Here is an 18,926-nt window from a genome sequence, read left to right on the forward strand (position 1 = left end):
TCACACTGATATTCATGTGTCCTTGCAAATTTAATAACGGGATTTATGTCGTGCAGTGAATGTCTGGATCAACTGTATCCCATAATTTAATGGTTTCTTAACGTATTTAGCAGTGCCCACACAAACCATAAAAGGTCATCAACGAATTTATTGTTTCAAAGTGGATCTCATAAATTAATTGGATAGTTGGTCAAAAACGCATATTATAAACATATTCAATTGTGTAAGAAAAATGCAATTCAGAGGAAGTATTATTACATTATCAGTTATTAAACCCATTTTTTGCTGGGGCGTGATAAAACCAACAGTATATTTTAAAGAACAGTTTAACACTATTCAAAGTTGTGGGTCGAAATGAAATGGTTTTGTTTTCCCAAGATAAATCGTTTAACGCTGTTGGAGAAGATTTTTTACTAGCCCAGTTTCGGAATTTTCAAAGATTGGGCAACAATGAGGTAACCGTCGTAATGAGTAATAGTTACATATTTAAACAAAGGTTGATATGATAAGGTAAATAAAAAAGACACACAAGTACATTTGAGTCTTGTTCAAACACCCAGTCTGAGGATGAAACCTATCACCTCGAACAATGCTTCATTTCACAGCAAAGTAAGCAATTAGATCGCAGCAGAACGAGGAAAATTGTGATTTTTAAGAGTTCAAAACGTTTTATTCAGATAACCATAATGAGAATAATGACTAATGAGGTGTCTGCTCGCAGCATTTCAAAGTATTATGGTTACGCATCACTGATTTCCAAGCAAGAAAGTAGGAAAAGGTGTGGAACATAAAGGTATAAACATCACCTTAATTGTGCGCCCTCTTTGAAAGAGTAGGTTTTGTTGTATCTTTTTGTTCTTTGATTTAACAATAAGACGGTACCCATAAATTGTTGGTAGGACGTTAATGGAGCTTCATTATGACCTAATTTGTTGGACAATGAGTCAATTGGTTTACAGCTTAATTGCTCTTAAACACCTGTTCAATGGAAAGGTAATTGCTAAAATGAAAACTACGCGTTGAATTTTAAACACATGGTAAAACATTTTTTCCTCATTGTTACTGTTGAAATTATCAACACTCAAAGGTTTTCCAGGATGTAGTGCACTGATATCATATCAGGGCCTGTTAATGACTTTATCTGTTATCTTATTTCATCACGAAATTGATTTTTCTGAACCTAGTAAAAAAATCTTACCTTTCTAACGTAGGATGCTTGCGGATGATGCTTCACCGGCATGAATAGCAGCTTAATGCGATCAAAGAACTGAATTCCGTCGATCGAAGCGACTCCCATGTATAGGAAGACCCCCAAAAGCACCGCCATCGGAACACACTTCAAAAGTGGCGACATCAAAACCGAAAGTCCAATTAACGTGGCTACAGTCAAAGCAGAAATTCTCTGTTCTTTCACTTCTATCAGATGAGGTTTTTCACCAGGAGCATGAGTTCTTGACATAACAGTTAGGGCAGACGTATGAGCAATAGAACGGACAGTTGCGGCACAGATCCAAGGCAAACCAAAAAACCCACATAAAATATTGATTAGACAAATGAGAACAATGTCTAAGTGAAATCCGCTTCCTTTTTTGAGCTTTCTTTCTTTTTTGTCGATAATCAGTCTGAAATGAAATCGAGTGTTGTTTATGTTAACGGTAAATAAACACAACGTACTCAGAAATGTGGGTTTCCATAAACAGAAGAATGTATACAAGCATTGCTGGCACTACTGATGCAAACATAATCCAGACAGGGACGGACTCGTTACCACCGATTGGGGGTATAAACCATCCACGGATTTCTGATTTGGTTGGCGATAGCCCTTCAGGGACGTTCAGTTTTTCTGTGAAGGTTTCAGGGATCATGTAGTCGAAGAAGACCATGGTGATAATGGCTATTGGGACGCCGAAGTCACCAAGAGCACGTCGGGCCTGGAAAAGAACGGCAAACGATTTAATAGCATTAATTGAAATTTTCAATCTTCTTTGATCAATTATTAATTTCGATCCAGCACAGTTACGAATAGCGGACGCCGTCCCAATTAACTATTGTCAATATTCTAGTATACACAGTAAATTTAAATTACACAGCAAATCCGTCGTAGTAAATTATTATTTGTTGGGGAACAATTTTGTGAATAAATTATTGTATTTTTGTGTTAAAATAAATATTATTTCGACTTTTTGTCCAACCTACAAAATTATCAGAACTAATTTTTGTGTTTAGTAGCTTACAGCATTTTTTTTCGTAAAAAGAATTTGAATTCGTTTTACTTTAGACAAAAATAAAGTATAAGAGACTTTTCTAATTTAGATTCCTAATCCTAGAAATTTTGGTACATATATGCAACACAATATACACCGATATTTTTATCTATCAAATCAAGACTTTAATTTACGGAAAGCACTATGTTAGAACTACGTATTATGTATTAAACTACATATTTTCTAATAAAAATAATATAAAAAGAACAATTTTGAATTTTTGAAATTAATAAATTTGTTAGTGTTTATTACCAAAACCATACTTTTTGTTTAAGAAGCTTTAGATTCAATTCTTTATCTTTATTTCATTAATCAATTAGTCGCATAAAACGTTGTGTTCATTATTAAATCGATTAGTATTGTATAGAACAGGTCTCAAAATACTTCCATAATAAATTAATGCTATTAGTGATGACAGTGGAAATGCTTTTACTTCGATATTGCTGCTAGAGATAGTGCGCATTATAAACGTTTTGCTACTATGTTTTTTTTTATATATGTATTCGTTGATACTTACACTCCTGCCCAGAAACTGGCTATTTCGGAACATCTTCAAGTAGTAGGCAATAATAAAGGTCCCCAGTGTCAAAATGGTACAAAATAGTGCTGTATTTGGTTGGTTAATTGGTCCAAGTCCATCCTGGGTCGGTAGTCTGTTGTACGTCACGGCCGTAAACGTATTCGTCCGATTTTTTATAGTATTAGTATCATTTTCTAAAGCGTTATTTACACTGAAAGAATCCGGATATGATTTGTTTATGCCGTAAGAATCTTCAGATTCACAGTAATTTGCTAAAAGTGGATGTCTAGCGTACACGAAAAACAATTTCATAATACTTTCAATTATGTAAAGTAAAACAATGAGCGCCGAGAAAATGTCTTCGGTGAAACGAGTGAATAATTTAACGAAGACGCTCCCTTCAAAACAGGCGACAACTACTGCTATTAAACCTAGCCACAGACCGACGTACACGCGTGTAGTTAAAAATAGTGTTTCCATATCATTTGCTTTGCAAAATTGATATAAACTTTCGTCGAACAAAAGAAGAGCTCCAGTACTACCAACAATCACAAGAGGTTGGCCAGAAAAGAGTGCGAAAATAACGCCTGCGACGGAAGTGCATAGCAAAGTCTCGCAAATGCCCATGTAGCCGTCAGTTTTGGCACCCATTAGACCCCCGAAAGCTATAGCTCCAGAAACTGCAGCAAAGTACATGAATATGGAAGCCGCCAAACATTGGCCATTCAATCCATCAATGATGTCGCTTTTATAATAAGGGTATCTGCGTTTAAGGTCGTTAATTAGACCGCCCCATGGCTTTTTCGTTCTTTCTAAAGGGTTTGGAAAAGGTGGTTTCTTCTCATCGTCACCCTCTCCAGCGAGGAGAGCTTTCGTGATGCCTTGAGCATCCGCGACTGACTTCAAAGCGTTTTCTTTTCTTTTCCTAATTAACTCACTCTTGGCTTTTATTTCCTCAATTGGGAGCAACGCTTGTCTTTCCCAGTCACCCGGTGGTAACACGATACTGTCATCAAGAAACTCATTTATGGCCGAAAGCAGCGCCTTGCGATTGGTTGCTCCATACGCAATATTATGAAACTGTTGATTAGCCATGAGAGTTGAAATAGATCTACCCACTTCGTGGTAGTCCAAATTAGCTTTTTTGGGTCCCAAAAGAATGAAGATAAATCTCACTGGTATGTTAACTTCAATAAGAGAGGGAATCGTAATTCCCTCAGCTAGTCTCACGAATGCAATCGCCGGCTGTTCAAGGAAATCAACCTCTCCGACGAGTATACTTGAACTTTGAGCCCCAGGAGGGATCCTCTTCAAAATAGCGTCGTTGCGTGCCTTACGCACGTCATCTGAGCTTACAGAATACGTCTCTTCTTTCATGTCTACGATCGTGTGGTTGTCGGGGCTCATCAAGCGGCTGCTGGCGTCGGGGGCTTGCCCGCCATTCTTGTACACGTCGGAAGAATTCCCCAGCTTTCTTTTTTCCACGTCGTGGAGATTCTAAACAGAAATAACAATAAGTAAAAAACCACGAACTGGTATGAAATAATTGGGAAAGTTTTATACGAAAAAAAAATCAAACTTTACTAATGGAAATAAAGATGACAAGCTTAAAAACACATTAATTAATATCGATCAATGTAGAGGATTTTCATTTAAATTGGAAAGGCTGCAGAACTTCAGTTCGTATTTTACAAGCGTCTAATTACTGAAAGGGATCTTCGGGGTTTTTAGTTGCTGTTTAAATTTGAACCGCAACCGCATGGTGTAATCTAATCTAACAATGTGCGATGTACAGAAAAGCTGTCGAGGCACAGAATTTAGATAGCGTGCTATTGGTTTGGCAGGAAATTACTATCACATCCCTATGACTGAAATACAATAAAGCGCATTGAAATATGAAGTTCTTTTCTCATAAATCACAAAATTCACAAAGGAGAACTTTGTGGGCTGCAGGTACCGGTTAATACGGTATTAGGTATACTGAAGTTCTTGGAAACTGCCAGTCTTGATAATTAAATTATACATGAAGTTGGATAATACATCTGTTGTGATTGCGGAGTTTGTAACAAAATGTCAACATGGGATGTTTGTTTGATTGGAAATAGTGTAGGAGTGAAATAATTTTGAACCAAGGTCGGAAAAGTGATTGGAAAACATACGTTCAACATTCTTTTTTCATTTTCTACCGATTTGTTTAGAAATCCTTGTCACAGTTTTCAGAAAGTGTAGTCTACTATTCAGTTATAATGCAACCTTGTATTCGTTGGATGAATTGAATTCCAGACGGAACGGAGGGTTAAATACAGGAATACAGCCTTGGTCAAACTTGAGTTTCTAATGTAAATATTTGTGAGAAAAAGCACAAGACGTTTCTGCTCAAACATGTTGATATGAAAGCAAGTTTAAAACCAATACAACATCGTTTGAAACAACAATGTAGAAAAGCCGTAATCATAAATGTTTTTATCAAGATATTTCAGGAACAACTCGCATTTCGCTATAAATATCGCACAAATTAAAAGGTAAAATGCGGGAAAATAATGTTCCTCATTCAATTTCAAGAATACCCACACAAATGACAGTTTAATCAATACATTCGATTCTACGCTTAATCCACAGAACAGCGGTCTGTTTTTCAAGAAAAATTTCAATAGAACCACGTCATGCTTCGAGTATGTAACAAATTGCCTTAAACTGGCCCAAGCTTCCAATTAACTTCTCTACAGATTAATTTACGGAAAAATTAAATTGTGAGTGTTTACAAAGATTTCGACTCAGCTAATGGCGCTCGATCCGCATTCTCATTTTAATGAATATTCAAGTTAGGCCTAGTTGGAATGATATCCATGTAAAGTCTAGAAAGGCTTTTAAAATATGTTTTTACTTAACAATTAAAGCGCGACATGCATAAGCGGGTCCAAAACCAGCGTAAAGGACATGCAACGAATATTTAGCGATGCTAAAAAATGAATCTTAGCAAAAATTGCAACAAAAAACACGAAACATAAAATTTGGAAAAAGAGACACACGTGGACATTACGTGTGGATAAGAAGGACCGCGAGTCAGAACGTGTGGGGCACACAGCTGTCCCTGTAACGAGCACATGGAGCAGCGGGCCATCATCAGCGCTTCGTAGCTCACACCGTCTTCAAGCCACAGCGACTGGAAGCATTACCTCAATAAAATATAGGCTCAGCTAAATAAAGTAAACTTTCGTATTTTTATCCGTCACATTGTCAGCGGAAATTGCTTGAGCATACGATAGTTTACCGAGAAGACCGAAATGAAGAACTTAATCAATGTAACAACACACCCAGAAGCGACTCACAGACCCTTGGGATTTTCGCAGACGTAACGGTATTATTTGGAGCTTGCTCCACCTTTCCGCGGTGGTAAGTTGCTATAAAAAATTGACGGCATCTATTTTCTCACTGCCTCGAAAATAACAAAAACAAGTAAAAATAAAGTTGTTTGCTAGAACATTGCTCACTCAGTAATAAAATCTAATCAAGATTATTTACAGGGAACATTTCTCAGCGATTTCACGAGAGCAATAAAATAATTTAAAAGCATCTTATGACTTGAAACTAAATAATAAATAAATAATAAGTAAATAACTCCCGTCACTTGAAGAGATCTTGCAATTAACGAAGTTAGTAGGTCTGTGAGTCAAATAAATCACCAATGAATAAACTGTGGCTCACCTGCAGCGACGTATAACTGTATTTCTTATTAGTGAATTTGAAACTTCGATCATGATGTTCATTGACGTGTCTATGGCGTAATAGTAAAGCTCTCATAATCTTCGACTTGTCTTCATCCCTCACAAGATCTTCTTTAAACAACTCTTCGGAAATCCTATACGCTATCGCTGGCAAATCATGTTCTTCCAGATCAAGAAGAACAACTCCATCCTCCAAACATTTCCTCAAGTTCAACAAAGAGTGAAAACTAAGCGACGCCACGTGTGGTTTTCCCCATTTATCAACCCCTTCTTCTACATCTTCCTCGTACTTAATCCATCTGGCCGTTTCCTTCCATTCTCGGTCCTCTTCCGTCGAAAATAGTTCATCCAATTCGACGAAAATCTACATACAAACATTACATTACCTTCTTTCAATATCATAACAATTTGTTACTAACAGCATGAGGGCTGTGGTCGTACATCTTTTTGAACGAAGGATGTAATTCACCTCCTTCTTTTCGCCCAATGTGGACCAGTGATGCATTGCTAGGGCGTGAAGTTTTGTGTCTTCTAAGAGCACGAGAATCGTCGGATCTATGACTATCCAATTGATCACGATCTGCGGCGATAAGAGGCAAATCTTCCGGCTGAGTGGAAACTCTTCGTCCTTTACTTCCGGAAGGCTCGGTTTTATCGTGGTGACGTTTTTTCGGCCCAGGATCGTCAGGCAATGAATACTTACGGAACTTGGGATGATGACCATGATGATGGCGTCTAATGAGAAGGTGAAATAAGTGATTATTTTTTAAGAATTGCTATCTGTATAATTGGAGTTAACGAGTTTTAATCAACATTATGGAAGTGGTAATTGCAATTGGATGAGTATGTATGTAGATTTTAGCTTAGCTTAAATTAATTTGATAATGGCTTTGGCTCTTGTGGTAATCTAAAGGAGAAACAAGTAATTACGAAATTCGAATCTTACATATATCGGATAATAAATTAATTAACAATATAAATTAATAAACAATATAAAATAATAATAGATTCATTTTATAGAGTAACATTTGATGAATGAGTAGTAACTGCACAAGTTATCCTTTAATAAGAAATCAAATCAATATGAATAAATTCTTAAATATAGTATAGTGATCAATATCCTCATAAATGGATAATGTATCATTTTCTATATTTGGACGTACAAGATTACATAACATATGAAAAAGACTTAAATAGCCTGAAAATTGTGGTTGTTTCGTATAAGAGAATACATAACACTAGTCAACAAATTTTGAACGAAATTTGTACTGAGCAATAGAAAGTCATTTTCAAAGTAGAATTGCCTCCTGATTATAAATCCGAAACCCATTTAGCTTTATCAAGTCAGAACTCCGAGATAATTGTAAAATAAATTTTCTTTTTAACTACACTGTGTTTTCTTTTTTTTCAGTTTTGCATAAGGACTTGCTAAATCATGAAACTTTATACTTATACATCGGTGAAAAGGTAATTAAATAATCCTCCCAACGACGCCGAAAGAGCTACTTTTTACAAGATATTTGAGAAAAACAAATATAAATTTCGAAAAATAAACGACTTTTAAAAACTTTTTAGTTTGGAACTTCTAAATTGGTACTTTAAATTTTTAACGTAATACCTCATAATAAAGGTTGAGATCTCTGGTTTCTAATGCGGTGTTAAAAATGTTATTTGTCATTTAGAAGTTACATGACAAAAATATGGGTTAAGAAAAAAAAATCACTTTCAAAGCTTTTGTAAAAATTTTAATCTGAATGTTCACAAAATATAATTTTTCGATCAAACTCGTGTTTCTAAATGATTTCACTAATCAGAATGGAAGATCATTGATAAAAAAACTGCTGATGTTGGTCGAGTTAATTATAATTTAAATAAATTTGATTTCGCCTCAGTGAAATAAACGTAAAATTGATATTTTCATCCGTTATTGCCACTACATTGTTCGAAAAAAAGTTCAAGTAAAGATGCAAAAAAAAAATTTCAGTGCCATCCACATATTATGCTAACTTTTCAACAATAGCTACCCACTGTGTTTCCCAGAAAATTATGAACAATTTCTTTCAAAGATTTCCACTCTATTGTTGGACCATAAGCAAACTAAGAACTTTTCATCATAAAGAAGTTTTCTAAAATATATTATTCTGGCCTGCGTTAGCATTAAAGTCATTTTAAATCTTGGTATGTACTTAGAAATTACGATTTTGTAATCAATAGCATTGATTTTTAAATAAAATCACCAAAAAATAAAATGTTTTAATTTTTTTAAAAATTTCTCAATGCTTTTTGTCCCGTAACTTTTATCCGTCAGCACGTCAAAACGGCAAGATTTCACTATTTTTAATTGCATTACAACGTAATAATTTTTAAGTTTGTATAATATGCAAAATAGGATATAACATCAATTTTTCAAAAATACCATGGGAAGTACTAAACCTAGCGATAAGTTTTATAAGTCGTTTGAAAACTTATTAAATTAGCTTTCCGCTTTGGAGTAATTAATTCCATAACTTTCTAGAAAAATTGGAGAAATAAAACTTTGAATCTAAAACTGTTGGAGCAAAACGGACTTCAGATTCGGAATCAGACCATTCTACTTTAGAAATGATGTTCCATTCCTCCAGTAACTTCTCCAGTACAGCTCTACATATTTCAAGATCAAAATTTAGAAATGTGTTGGCAACAGTTCGTGCCACAAACATGTAAAAATTGAAATCCAACTGAAAGCCGTCCTACCTAAATAAATCGCAAGGTTGATTTATTTAAATATAATAAACGACATAAAACAGAAACGAGCTTTTTGCACGAAAATGTGACTTGGCAACAAAATTTAACTACTCGTATTCCAAGTAGCAAACAATAACACACGTAGTCTCCCACAAGTTTTATTGTTAAAAGACCAATAACGCTTTTCTTTCTATAAACCAACCTCAAGGTTTCTCACAATTAGTAAAATGGAAATTTACTCGACATTTCGCCCCTCTAGATAGCGATAAGTGATAAGTAATGTAACAGTATAAATCAATGTTCAATATCCAACCACGATCACAATGTATAGCATCCTTGACAGCGTAACATCTGCAAATGATTGAACTTGTTCTGTTGAACTATGAATTATTTTGTTGTGGTAACTGTGGTTTGTAGCAGTAATTTATCCTTGAATGTTCAAATATAATTTTTTGAAAATAAATTCCAATTTACATTAAATCCCACGATTGTTAAACGGCACAAAAATACAACCTCGCATGTCTAAAATAAGGAAAATGTATTTCGATAAAATAATTTGATGACACGAAATGACAGAGAAAATTGTATTGAAAAGCTTTATCCATGAAAGCAGATTTTGGTGTTTTATTAGTGACGCCCTCCATGATAAATTTTCAAGCCAATAAAGTTTCCAACCAAATGGTGCAGTAATATTTCCTGCGATCAATATATTTTATTTTAAAAGTTATTCGCGACGATGAAGGCTGAATTTAGTTGGGCAACAATAGAATGTTACCATTAGCGGTAATACCAAGCCATCAAAAGAAGCAGAGACGAAGGGAGACAATAGAATAGCTATAAAGGCAACATGAATTTGACACTTGATGATAAATAGATTTGTGTTTTTGATTGTACATTTTTTACTGAAATAAAAGGTGATCTTCTGATTAAGTAACATAAGTTAATGAAGTATCACTTTTTTGTTGCATAAATCACAAACTAAGCTATTCAAAAGTTCATATTTTAATTGGGTCTCAGTATTCTGTCTGCCCTGTAATACAAGCAACACAAAATTAACCATACTTAACTTCTGAAATTAAATTTATGCTTCGTGAATATCAAATAAAATTTGTTGATGAGCTGTATAAAGGTAATTAATATTAAAGTTCCAAAACAACAAACTTCCACTCATTAAATTTCTGCTTTCTAATTAAGACAACATTTCACCACTCACCTCTTTTTCTTCTCCTTAAGGCCATCAACATCAAAAGTATCTCTAGTTTCACTGTTGACAAATTGTACTTTTCGTTCGGGAGAAAACTCATTAGGACTGTAACCACATGGTTCTGATAAGACACATTCTGATTCCGAACTGTTGGCAGCTGTGTCAGATTCCTCTGGCAAAGTGAAAGAACTGAGAGGACCGGTGTCGGAATCTACATTCGGAGACTTGATACTAGCGACGGGAGTGTGTGTAGGAGCGGAGGTTTGATCAAGGGTTGAAACGGGAGAAGCGATGGCTTCTTTCGGAGATGTTTCTAGAGGAGGACTAGAATTGGGAGTTATTTGATGTGAAGATGTACGACGTCTCATCGACTTTGAGCCGATTTTGAGAGGTGTGTGCATGTGCGGGTAACTTTTCTTTCGATGCTCTGCAACAAAGAAAATAACGGATTAATATTACGGAGTTTAGCTGTCTATTTACATTAAAAAATTTATTAGTTATTTGCCTTTTATCCAGAACAAAAAAAAGTGCAAATTTGAGATATAAATATTTTATACACACATGACGCTTAATTAATGGAAATTCTGCTGTGAGCTTTATTTCAAAGCTTGTGTTTGTTTGATAAACACGTTAGTAACCAATATTTTAAAAGAGCAAATACCATCTACATACTCCTACTGATTTGCATAAAAAATGTAGGTAAGTTAATGATATATGGAACAGTTGTTTAGCTTTTAATGTAAAAGTTAGTCCTGACTAGCTCAATCTATTACCTGCAACAAGAACATCACATAGTGTGGAAAGAACCATTTTAACAACCAACCACGTTGACCATCTACACCACTACGTTAGAATAAATTCTACTTGATGCAATTTAATTCAAAAACGCAAAATGACCATGATCTAAGAAGAAACGAGACGTTATAGTGGGGAAATAAGTCATTGTCATTCTGACCCCATTATTTTTTGCAAGATTTTTTTTCAATAAAAATGTCAAGTCCAATGCAAATAGAAAAAGAAGAAAACTATGAAAAAGTAATTGTAGCAGTGAAGTACACACGTAGTCGTACAGAGCCTGACATTGAAGAACTAAGCTTTTTAGCTAGGTCTTAAAAGTAATTTCCAATAAAAAGTTGGGACAACCAAAGTCTCCGCTTTAAAACCCCAAACTTTCATACGTTCAATAGTGTAATATTAAATGTTGAAAAGATTTTCAAATAAGTGCCATTTGATGTTGAAAAGGTTGCTTCACGTATTTTAACATCGAGCTTTTCACCAGCTAAAAAAGGTTTCTCTGTTTAAGTCATCACTTGTGTGTGTAGCACGAAATTGACCTCTACTATTGTCATAATTTATTAATCTTAATTATCTCTTATGGTTCTAATTTTAGTAAAAGCAGGAAAACTGATTTGCCCTCTCTAAAACCCCATTTTAGTTTCCCTTTAATAATTCAAAACTAAATCAAAAACACCCAGACCTGACGCTTCCTTTTATTTCCAAATAAGCTTTGTAAAATTTCCACGTTTCCATCAACTTATTCCACGCTTTTCATTGTTATCACAAGTTGTAACATTGCTTGCAGCTGTTGAATGCAGTCTTTTTTTGTTCCGGTAGCATTTAAATTGTGCGGTTTACTTTCAATAAAAGTGCAGACATGTTCGTGATAATAAAGGAATGTACATGAATAGGACTTTTATGCTCATCGCTCCATAAAAATGATGGAAAGTTCACTACTCGTATAATTGAACTCTCTTTTTAATCATTAATAATTTTCACTTGAAAATGTATGAGAATATGGGAACAAAACTGGCCCTGGAAGCTCCAGGCACGATAATTTATAATTTTTTCGTGTCGCTGGAAAACAGGGGGAATTAAGCTGATTAAAAGCATTCGATGAAAAAGCAAAGCAGCAAAAGCTGGCTTTTTTTCCTGCTTTTAACTTTAACTAATAATAAAACAGGTGCATCTAGAGCCGTTATAAGTTTTTTAACTCGTTATGTATTTGCTCAACGTGCCAAACGGTCATAATCTTAAATTATTCTTTGTTCCCTAACGGGCTATTTCTTATCAGAAACCACCTCACTGAAGGTCTCGTTTCAAGGCTAAATAGCTATAAAGAATTCAGCAGGAAAATCTCGCTCATGCAAAAGCATAAAATTTATTATGTCCAAGTCAGTAGTTTTGTTTTAGAACAATAAATAGCAAATTATCGTGTTTAGAGTTATCCCAAATCTAAATGGATTGTCTTAAGAAAACCAAACCAATAAAATTGAGTATCACGAAAACTCCGAACAAAGCGAGTTAGTTATTTCCAGAAATGTTTCCAGATTACCGATATTGAAGTTTGATAAATTGATTGATCTACTCATGCGAGATTTCGTTTTTATTATGTTCCGCTATTTGCATGAGCATAAAAGCTGCATAAATAAATATGGTACTGCCATTTGTTATGTGTCGATTTGGTTGCTATACTTACGTATGTAATCTTTTTCACCATACTGTCGTGGTATGCCTGGAGTATCATGAAATTTCTGTATGTCAAAACCACTGTTATCAGTGTCCATGGCAAACACCTTTGCACATTCTTCGTCGAGTTGGACGACATCTGGATCATTGCTGCTGCCATCATTCTGTAAAAAAAAATAAAAACAAGTTTACACATCAAACATTCAATTACGAAATTAGGAAACTTGGTCAAAAGAGCAAGTCTTTCATTTCTTTGATGTGGGTGTGACAGTAAATGAGTGGGATATCAAAAATATATAATGTATATCGTAATAAAGAAAAACTGAATTAATAACTGCTTATTTATTTTGCATGTCTCCACGATCGGTTCATTGCTTGATAGTCGCTAAATTACACAATTATACCAAAATGATGGTTGCGTGCTTTGGTGATTGTCTTTTACAAGTTCCCAAATAAAATGTCAACCTCATCTTTTATAGAAGCGTCCTTGAAAATAAAATATCATCAATCTTTGCAGACGATTAAACTGAAAGATACCGTTGATAGGAGTTACGTTCAAAAGTTTAAAGTGATATATTTATAGCCTTTTATTTTTATATGACTCTCATGCATTAAAAACTATATAAAATTTGGCCAAAGAGCAATTCCGTGTCTGATTAGATCAAAAGCGTAATCTCCAAAATTGCAAATGTTTGTTATAATTACTCATTATTGTTATTTTTTATTCAGACTGATAAGCTTCAAAATAGTGCGATTTTCCTTGTTGTCTCCTTATTGTCTCAGATTCTCATACTAAAATCGTTACCTCTCATAAAATCACGCTGCAACTCAGTTACACCCTGATCTAATTAATTAATGTTGGAAATGTTCGAGATTATGATCCAAAAGTGCACACATAACAAAGTTCCATGTCTAACGATTGAACTCGACGCTCTGCTAAGCGCTTTAATTACGGTTTACCGGTTCTTTCCAGATTTCCAGGTTGAATGAATCCTTTTTTTCTTGGCAAATCGTTTGTTTACGATGACAAATCTATGAGTTGCTTACATTCTTCGGGCGTCTCAAATAGACATAGAAACTACGCCTCAATTTGTGTTTTATTGTTTCTTGAGAAAATTAGAAAGACAAAGAAACTGCAAACAAATATTTACCAAGAATATCAAATAAGTTGGAAAGCTTGTCAGAGGGTAATAAAGATAGATCACTTACGTGTCGATGTGTACACATTATTTGGAAATGAAAATAACATTGTAATTCTTTTCTGAGGACACTAAATTTGTCAACATTTCTTCCGTAATTCGATAAACATGAGGCTCAACCAGTGACAGAAAGCCATCAATAAGAGCTTCAGAAAACTCTTCTGAAAATCTCCGTTTATTATAATTCTACCTTCATATAGTTTTCATCTTTAATTAAATCAAACTTGAATATAAATAAAATTATTAATAATTGCTTTAATGATTTTTTATTTATCTTCCTCCTCTTGCATCATTCGATTCTTTAAAAAAAAAGTCAATACAACGGACTTTACAATCTCAGTTTTGTTGTACTACAACTAGCGACAGAGCAGAAAACAATGCATTCGTTATTAAACAGTTGCTTATTGTTAGAACAGCCTATAGAAAATTCTAAAATTAAAATAAGAAGAAACTGTTCCTCACCTGATGTCCTAAATGCCGAAACCAATTAAACAGTTTATCTCTTGCTCGCTGCAACAATGATCTTTGCGCTGTTTTCTCAGTAGGCATAACAAAAATCTCATTCTAACGAATTTTACACTCCACTCAGAGTTCAACTCAACAAATCTCCTGCCAAGTTCAGCGCGATTCTTAATTAATTTTTAATTACTGAATTTAATTCATGCAAATAATATTTATTCAATTTCCTGCGTCGAGTTATTAATTTTATTTAGACTCAAGATACCTTTTATGAAATGGGGACACTGAACAAACAGGTAGATTTTACTTAGATGAGTTTTATAATAGAATCACCCACTTTCTACAAATTAAAGTGCCCCCAAGGGAATTTAAAACATTTTAAAGTGCAGTTATTTGATTAAGCAATAGAGTATCATAGTTAGTTAATTAAATCGAGAGTGAAATTTTGGTGGATGCGCCGGTTTCGGAATTAAACTGAATTACTAAAAATAGCCTTGTCATTCATTCATTCAAAGAAGCGTAAGGTCAACAGATTGCTTAGGATCATAAACCGGAACTTCAATGCCGTCACTAAAAATAAAATCAGCTGATAGAGCTATTATATTTAGAACAAAGTTTGTTTGAATTGATCGAGTAAAAGGGAAAGTGATGCTTTTTTACTAGGAATAAATATTATTTGCTTTTGGTAACCACACAACCAGGATGTGTACCGTAATCTGCTTTTTTTAAGAGCTCATCACTGCTAACACTCGAATTTTGCGAAATCAGGTGTTTGGTCACGCGATAGATGTACAACGATAACGATGACGGCAGTGAATGAAGCGAGTACCGCGGCCGGCAAGATCCGCCGAGCACTGACCTAGTGCGGCAGGAATCCTTCCGATCCTAGCTTCTACATGGGTCGATACGAGACCCTCGCGCATGCAGTGTTCCTCCAACGGCCTCACAGTCAAGGTCATTACCAGTGACATTTACTTTTGCATTTTTAATTGAACACGAAGACATGCTTCGGTAGGTTTTAACTAAGACTATCTACCTTGGTATAGGTCAAAGCTACACCACGTGGTGACCTTTGGAGGCGGTCAAAATCGAGATTAACTATAAAAACATCTTTTGACAGAAGGTGTGCAAACTTTTACAAAATTACCACTTTTCCTATTGGTTCTGGTTACAACTGGCCTAAGTTTGGTGCTAGGCTTGTAAAATCATTCACCTTGATATGGGTCAACGTAACACCACGTTTTGACCTTTGAATGATTTAAACAGGCTAGTTTTTCCCATGGCCTTAATAAAAGTGTTTAAAAAAAGTTAAAATATTTGCGCTGATTTGATTGATTACTCAAAAATTCCGATGAAGGATGTTTTTAATCACACACTTGAAAAAAATATTGTTGGATAAGCGACTTAAGTAATCAGCGCATCAGTAGCTCAATAGATAAAAATTCTTTTAAATCTGTTTTTCTTTAGAATAATTCGTTATCTAGACACATATTTTTGAAACTTTTCCTTTATCAAAATTTAAAATTCTAAGAAATCAGCTTCGACCTTTGTTATTAGTGATTTCGATTTGTGATTTGATCAATATCAAAGACAGAGATGATCAATAATTGTGTATAAAACTTTGTAATCAATTAAAGTAAAATGAGACGTTCCCGATTTACTTCAAGCTACATATAATCTCACTTTCAACATGTCCTAATTTTTTACAATAGAAAGGAGCTACAATAATTTCGTCAAATCGTGATAATTACTATAAAAGATTAGTTCTCGAGAGCAAATCTGTAGCTTCCAACAAAAAGGAGAAACCTCCATGTAAATTTACAAACGATTCACATCAAACTAAATTAATAGGCTCTATTGATCAATAAACAATTTGAATTACAAACTGTTCATCTAAAGCTCAGGTTCAATGTTTGAATACACTTGGAAATCTTCAGATGAATTAATCCCATTTAGAAGCCAGTCAATTAATTGCTTACAGTGATTAACCTACATGGATTTGTAAATGGTATCTGAAAGCAACCGGTTTTCAAGTGTAAGTGTGCAGGTTAACGATCTGTAAGATCTTTCAACATTCGTATTGGCAAGGTATAACTAGGTTATTAGAGAGTTTAGCAGATATCTTGCCTATAATAAATCCTATTTATGGGAATTTATAGGGTTTCAGTTTCAGTCGCACCTTAACAAGAAACGATGTAATAAACATGAGCTTCAATACTAGAGCAATCCTCGAAAATGAGACAATGTAGTCTCAAGTTGAAAACTTTTCATTTCCTGTCGTGATTAAGAAGTTCATTTAAGATGGTATAACTAGTTTCGAAGAATTTGTCAATGATAAATCAAATCTGTTTTGACTCTTTGAGTCATTTTGAAACAATGGATTTCGAAGGATTAGAAAAAAGGTGTTGCGAAAGAGTAAGAATTCGCTTACCTGTCAATAATAATCAATCATTTTGATGTATTATCCTCAGTTATTGTTTAATTTTAGTCATAGCAGTCACAATTTGCGAAAAATAATTTTTATTTATAGAAAATAAAAATGCAACAGACAAAATACAAAAATTAAGTGGGCATCAAAGGAAATTTCTAAGTGTTTCACTCGAGATAAACAATCAGGAAATCTTACTAAACCAGTCTAGCTCTAATAAAACCTATAATCACTCTATTTCAATAACAATTTGATGGATTAAATCGTCACGACTAAATACATATTTACTTAATAAATAATAATTAAACATTCCATTATTAGTTGGGTGGAGATAAAAAATGAATGTAATTGCGTAAATATATATAAATGAAACACCCACGGCAAGTTGATTTAACTCTCCAGCAAATTAACGCAAAATTGGACAAATGTGACAAATCAATAATAAATTCATCACCTACAATTCAATGCATAAATCGACAATTATGGACAGGTAACCTGGTAATGACGTTAATATCACTCCAATCATCGAGTGCCTAACTGCCTGAATCAAATCCACCAATAAAAAAATGTATCACGTATTGTTCCGTGGAGTGGAGTAGTTGAAATCGAGGGAAGGCGCCTACGTCATCAATCAAAATCCGAGTCAAAATTGTATGGTTCAAGACAAAATATTCGGCTGATCAAATATATGAAAAGGTGTCATAAACGGAAATGATGCAATAAATGATAAACTGTAACTTGTTGAATTTAGAGAAGCGAAGCAACTGCCTTGGCTGGACACTAATTCAGTTAAGTCTAGTTGAGGTTATTTTTATTTAATGAGTTTTCAGGCAGTCAATTTGTATTAAGAGAAATTGAAAATGATGTGTCAACAATTAGTGGTGATCGATAAAACGACGTTGTAGATACTACAAACAACATCACTGGAATTCAAATTTGTTTCTGTTATTTAATGGTAAATTTTCGACATTTGAATTTTTATGATTTTTGGAAAAAAATGTCTCAGAGGTTGAGGGTTGCAAAATTCCTGCATTTTATAGATTAATATTCAGACGGCTACTAACCCTATAAATTACTTTCGTAGAAGAGCAAAGAAAATTTTGTAAAATTTTCAATTTTTACTGTTAAACAACAAAATAAAGAATTCAAGTCCAAAAATTAGATTTATTTATCAAGAGATCAAATAAAAACTCATCATTTGGAATTCCACAGCGTGTCCTTAATTGCCACTTTGACGACTGCCAATTTTGAAGTTATAAGATAAAAACTGTCGTGGAATGCAAAAAATGGAAAGCGAAACGTCCGTGTTGTTATTAGTTTTTGCAATATGAATCAAACATGACAGCGTTGTCAAAATCGTTTATTAAAATTTTCACAAAATTTCCAGTTTGACGTCAAATTACTTGACAGAAACAAAATACTGTTTCTTCAATCAAAGACATGACTTGAAATTTCGAAGCCATTATTTGTTTTTATTTGATCTCTCGATAGAATCTGACAAACTGACCCATGCAATGGAACGACGAACCATCAACTCAAAGGGCACCAAAAGTAATGTCAATTTTTGAAAACTCCAAGTAGATACAAGATATTTTCTTGGAAGTTGATGTTCACAACACTGACACAAACACTTTTACTCCCCACAATCTAAACTTTGTAAAAAAACGCTGACGCGCGTTTCGGTAGCAAGGCTACGCGCGTCAGCATTTTTTGACGAAGTTTGGTTTGTGGGGAACAAGCTTTGTGTTGGCAAAGTGGATACGCATTTTTTTTTTCTGAGACAGGTTTAGAATTAAGAGGAAAACAAAAAAAAATCTTTGGAAAATGTGGTTTATTATTACTTTGTTTCTGAATAAAAAATTATCCACCAATTGTGTGCGAAGAAACGATAGATCGTACACGCAAGAAAGTTTGTCGGAATCTGATGGTTTACTATT

General features: G+C 34.2%; 1 protein-coding gene across 11 annotated transcripts in view; it reads right to left on the reverse strand.

The window, feature by feature from the left end:
- Ae2 (anion exchange protein Ae2) overlaps positions 1–18,926 on the reverse strand; it is a 36,489-nt gene that overhangs the window by 8,731 nt on the left and 8,832 nt on the right. For 5 of the 11 annotated variants that reach the window (XM_088050518.1, XM_088050516.1, XM_088050517.1 and 2 more), the window contains 8 exons: positions 12,914–13,067; positions 10,447–10,864; positions 6,929–7,244; positions 6,490–6,873; positions 5,825–5,947; positions 2,782–4,281; positions 1,675–1,931; positions 1,199–1,622 (listed from right to left, as the gene is read on the reverse strand). In XM_088050518.1, coding sequence (XP_087906644.1) covers positions 1,199–1,622; positions 1,675–1,931; positions 2,782–4,281; positions 5,825–5,947; positions 6,490–6,873; positions 6,929–7,244; positions 10,447–10,864; positions 12,914–13,067 — 3,576 coding nt within the window. Of the gene's footprint in view, positions 1–1,198; positions 1,623–1,674; positions 1,932–2,781; positions 4,282–5,824; positions 5,948–6,489; positions 6,874–6,928; positions 7,245–10,446; positions 10,865–12,913; positions 13,068–14,564; positions 14,751–14,826; positions 15,132–15,271; positions 15,412–18,926 lie in introns of those variants that run through there. The other 6 variants (XM_088050522.1, XM_088050515.1, XM_088050512.1 and 3 more) reach the window with 6 other exon arrangements.

The sequence above is a fragment of the Gnatocerus cornutus genome, chromosome 2, assembly GCF_029298725.1.
Source record: "Gnatocerus cornutus isolate USDA-ARS CGAHR chromosome 2, icGnaCorn1.1, whole genome shotgun sequence".
Taxonomy (NCBI): domain Eukaryota; kingdom Metazoa; phylum Arthropoda; class Insecta; order Coleoptera; family Tenebrionidae; genus Gnatocerus; species Gnatocerus cornutus.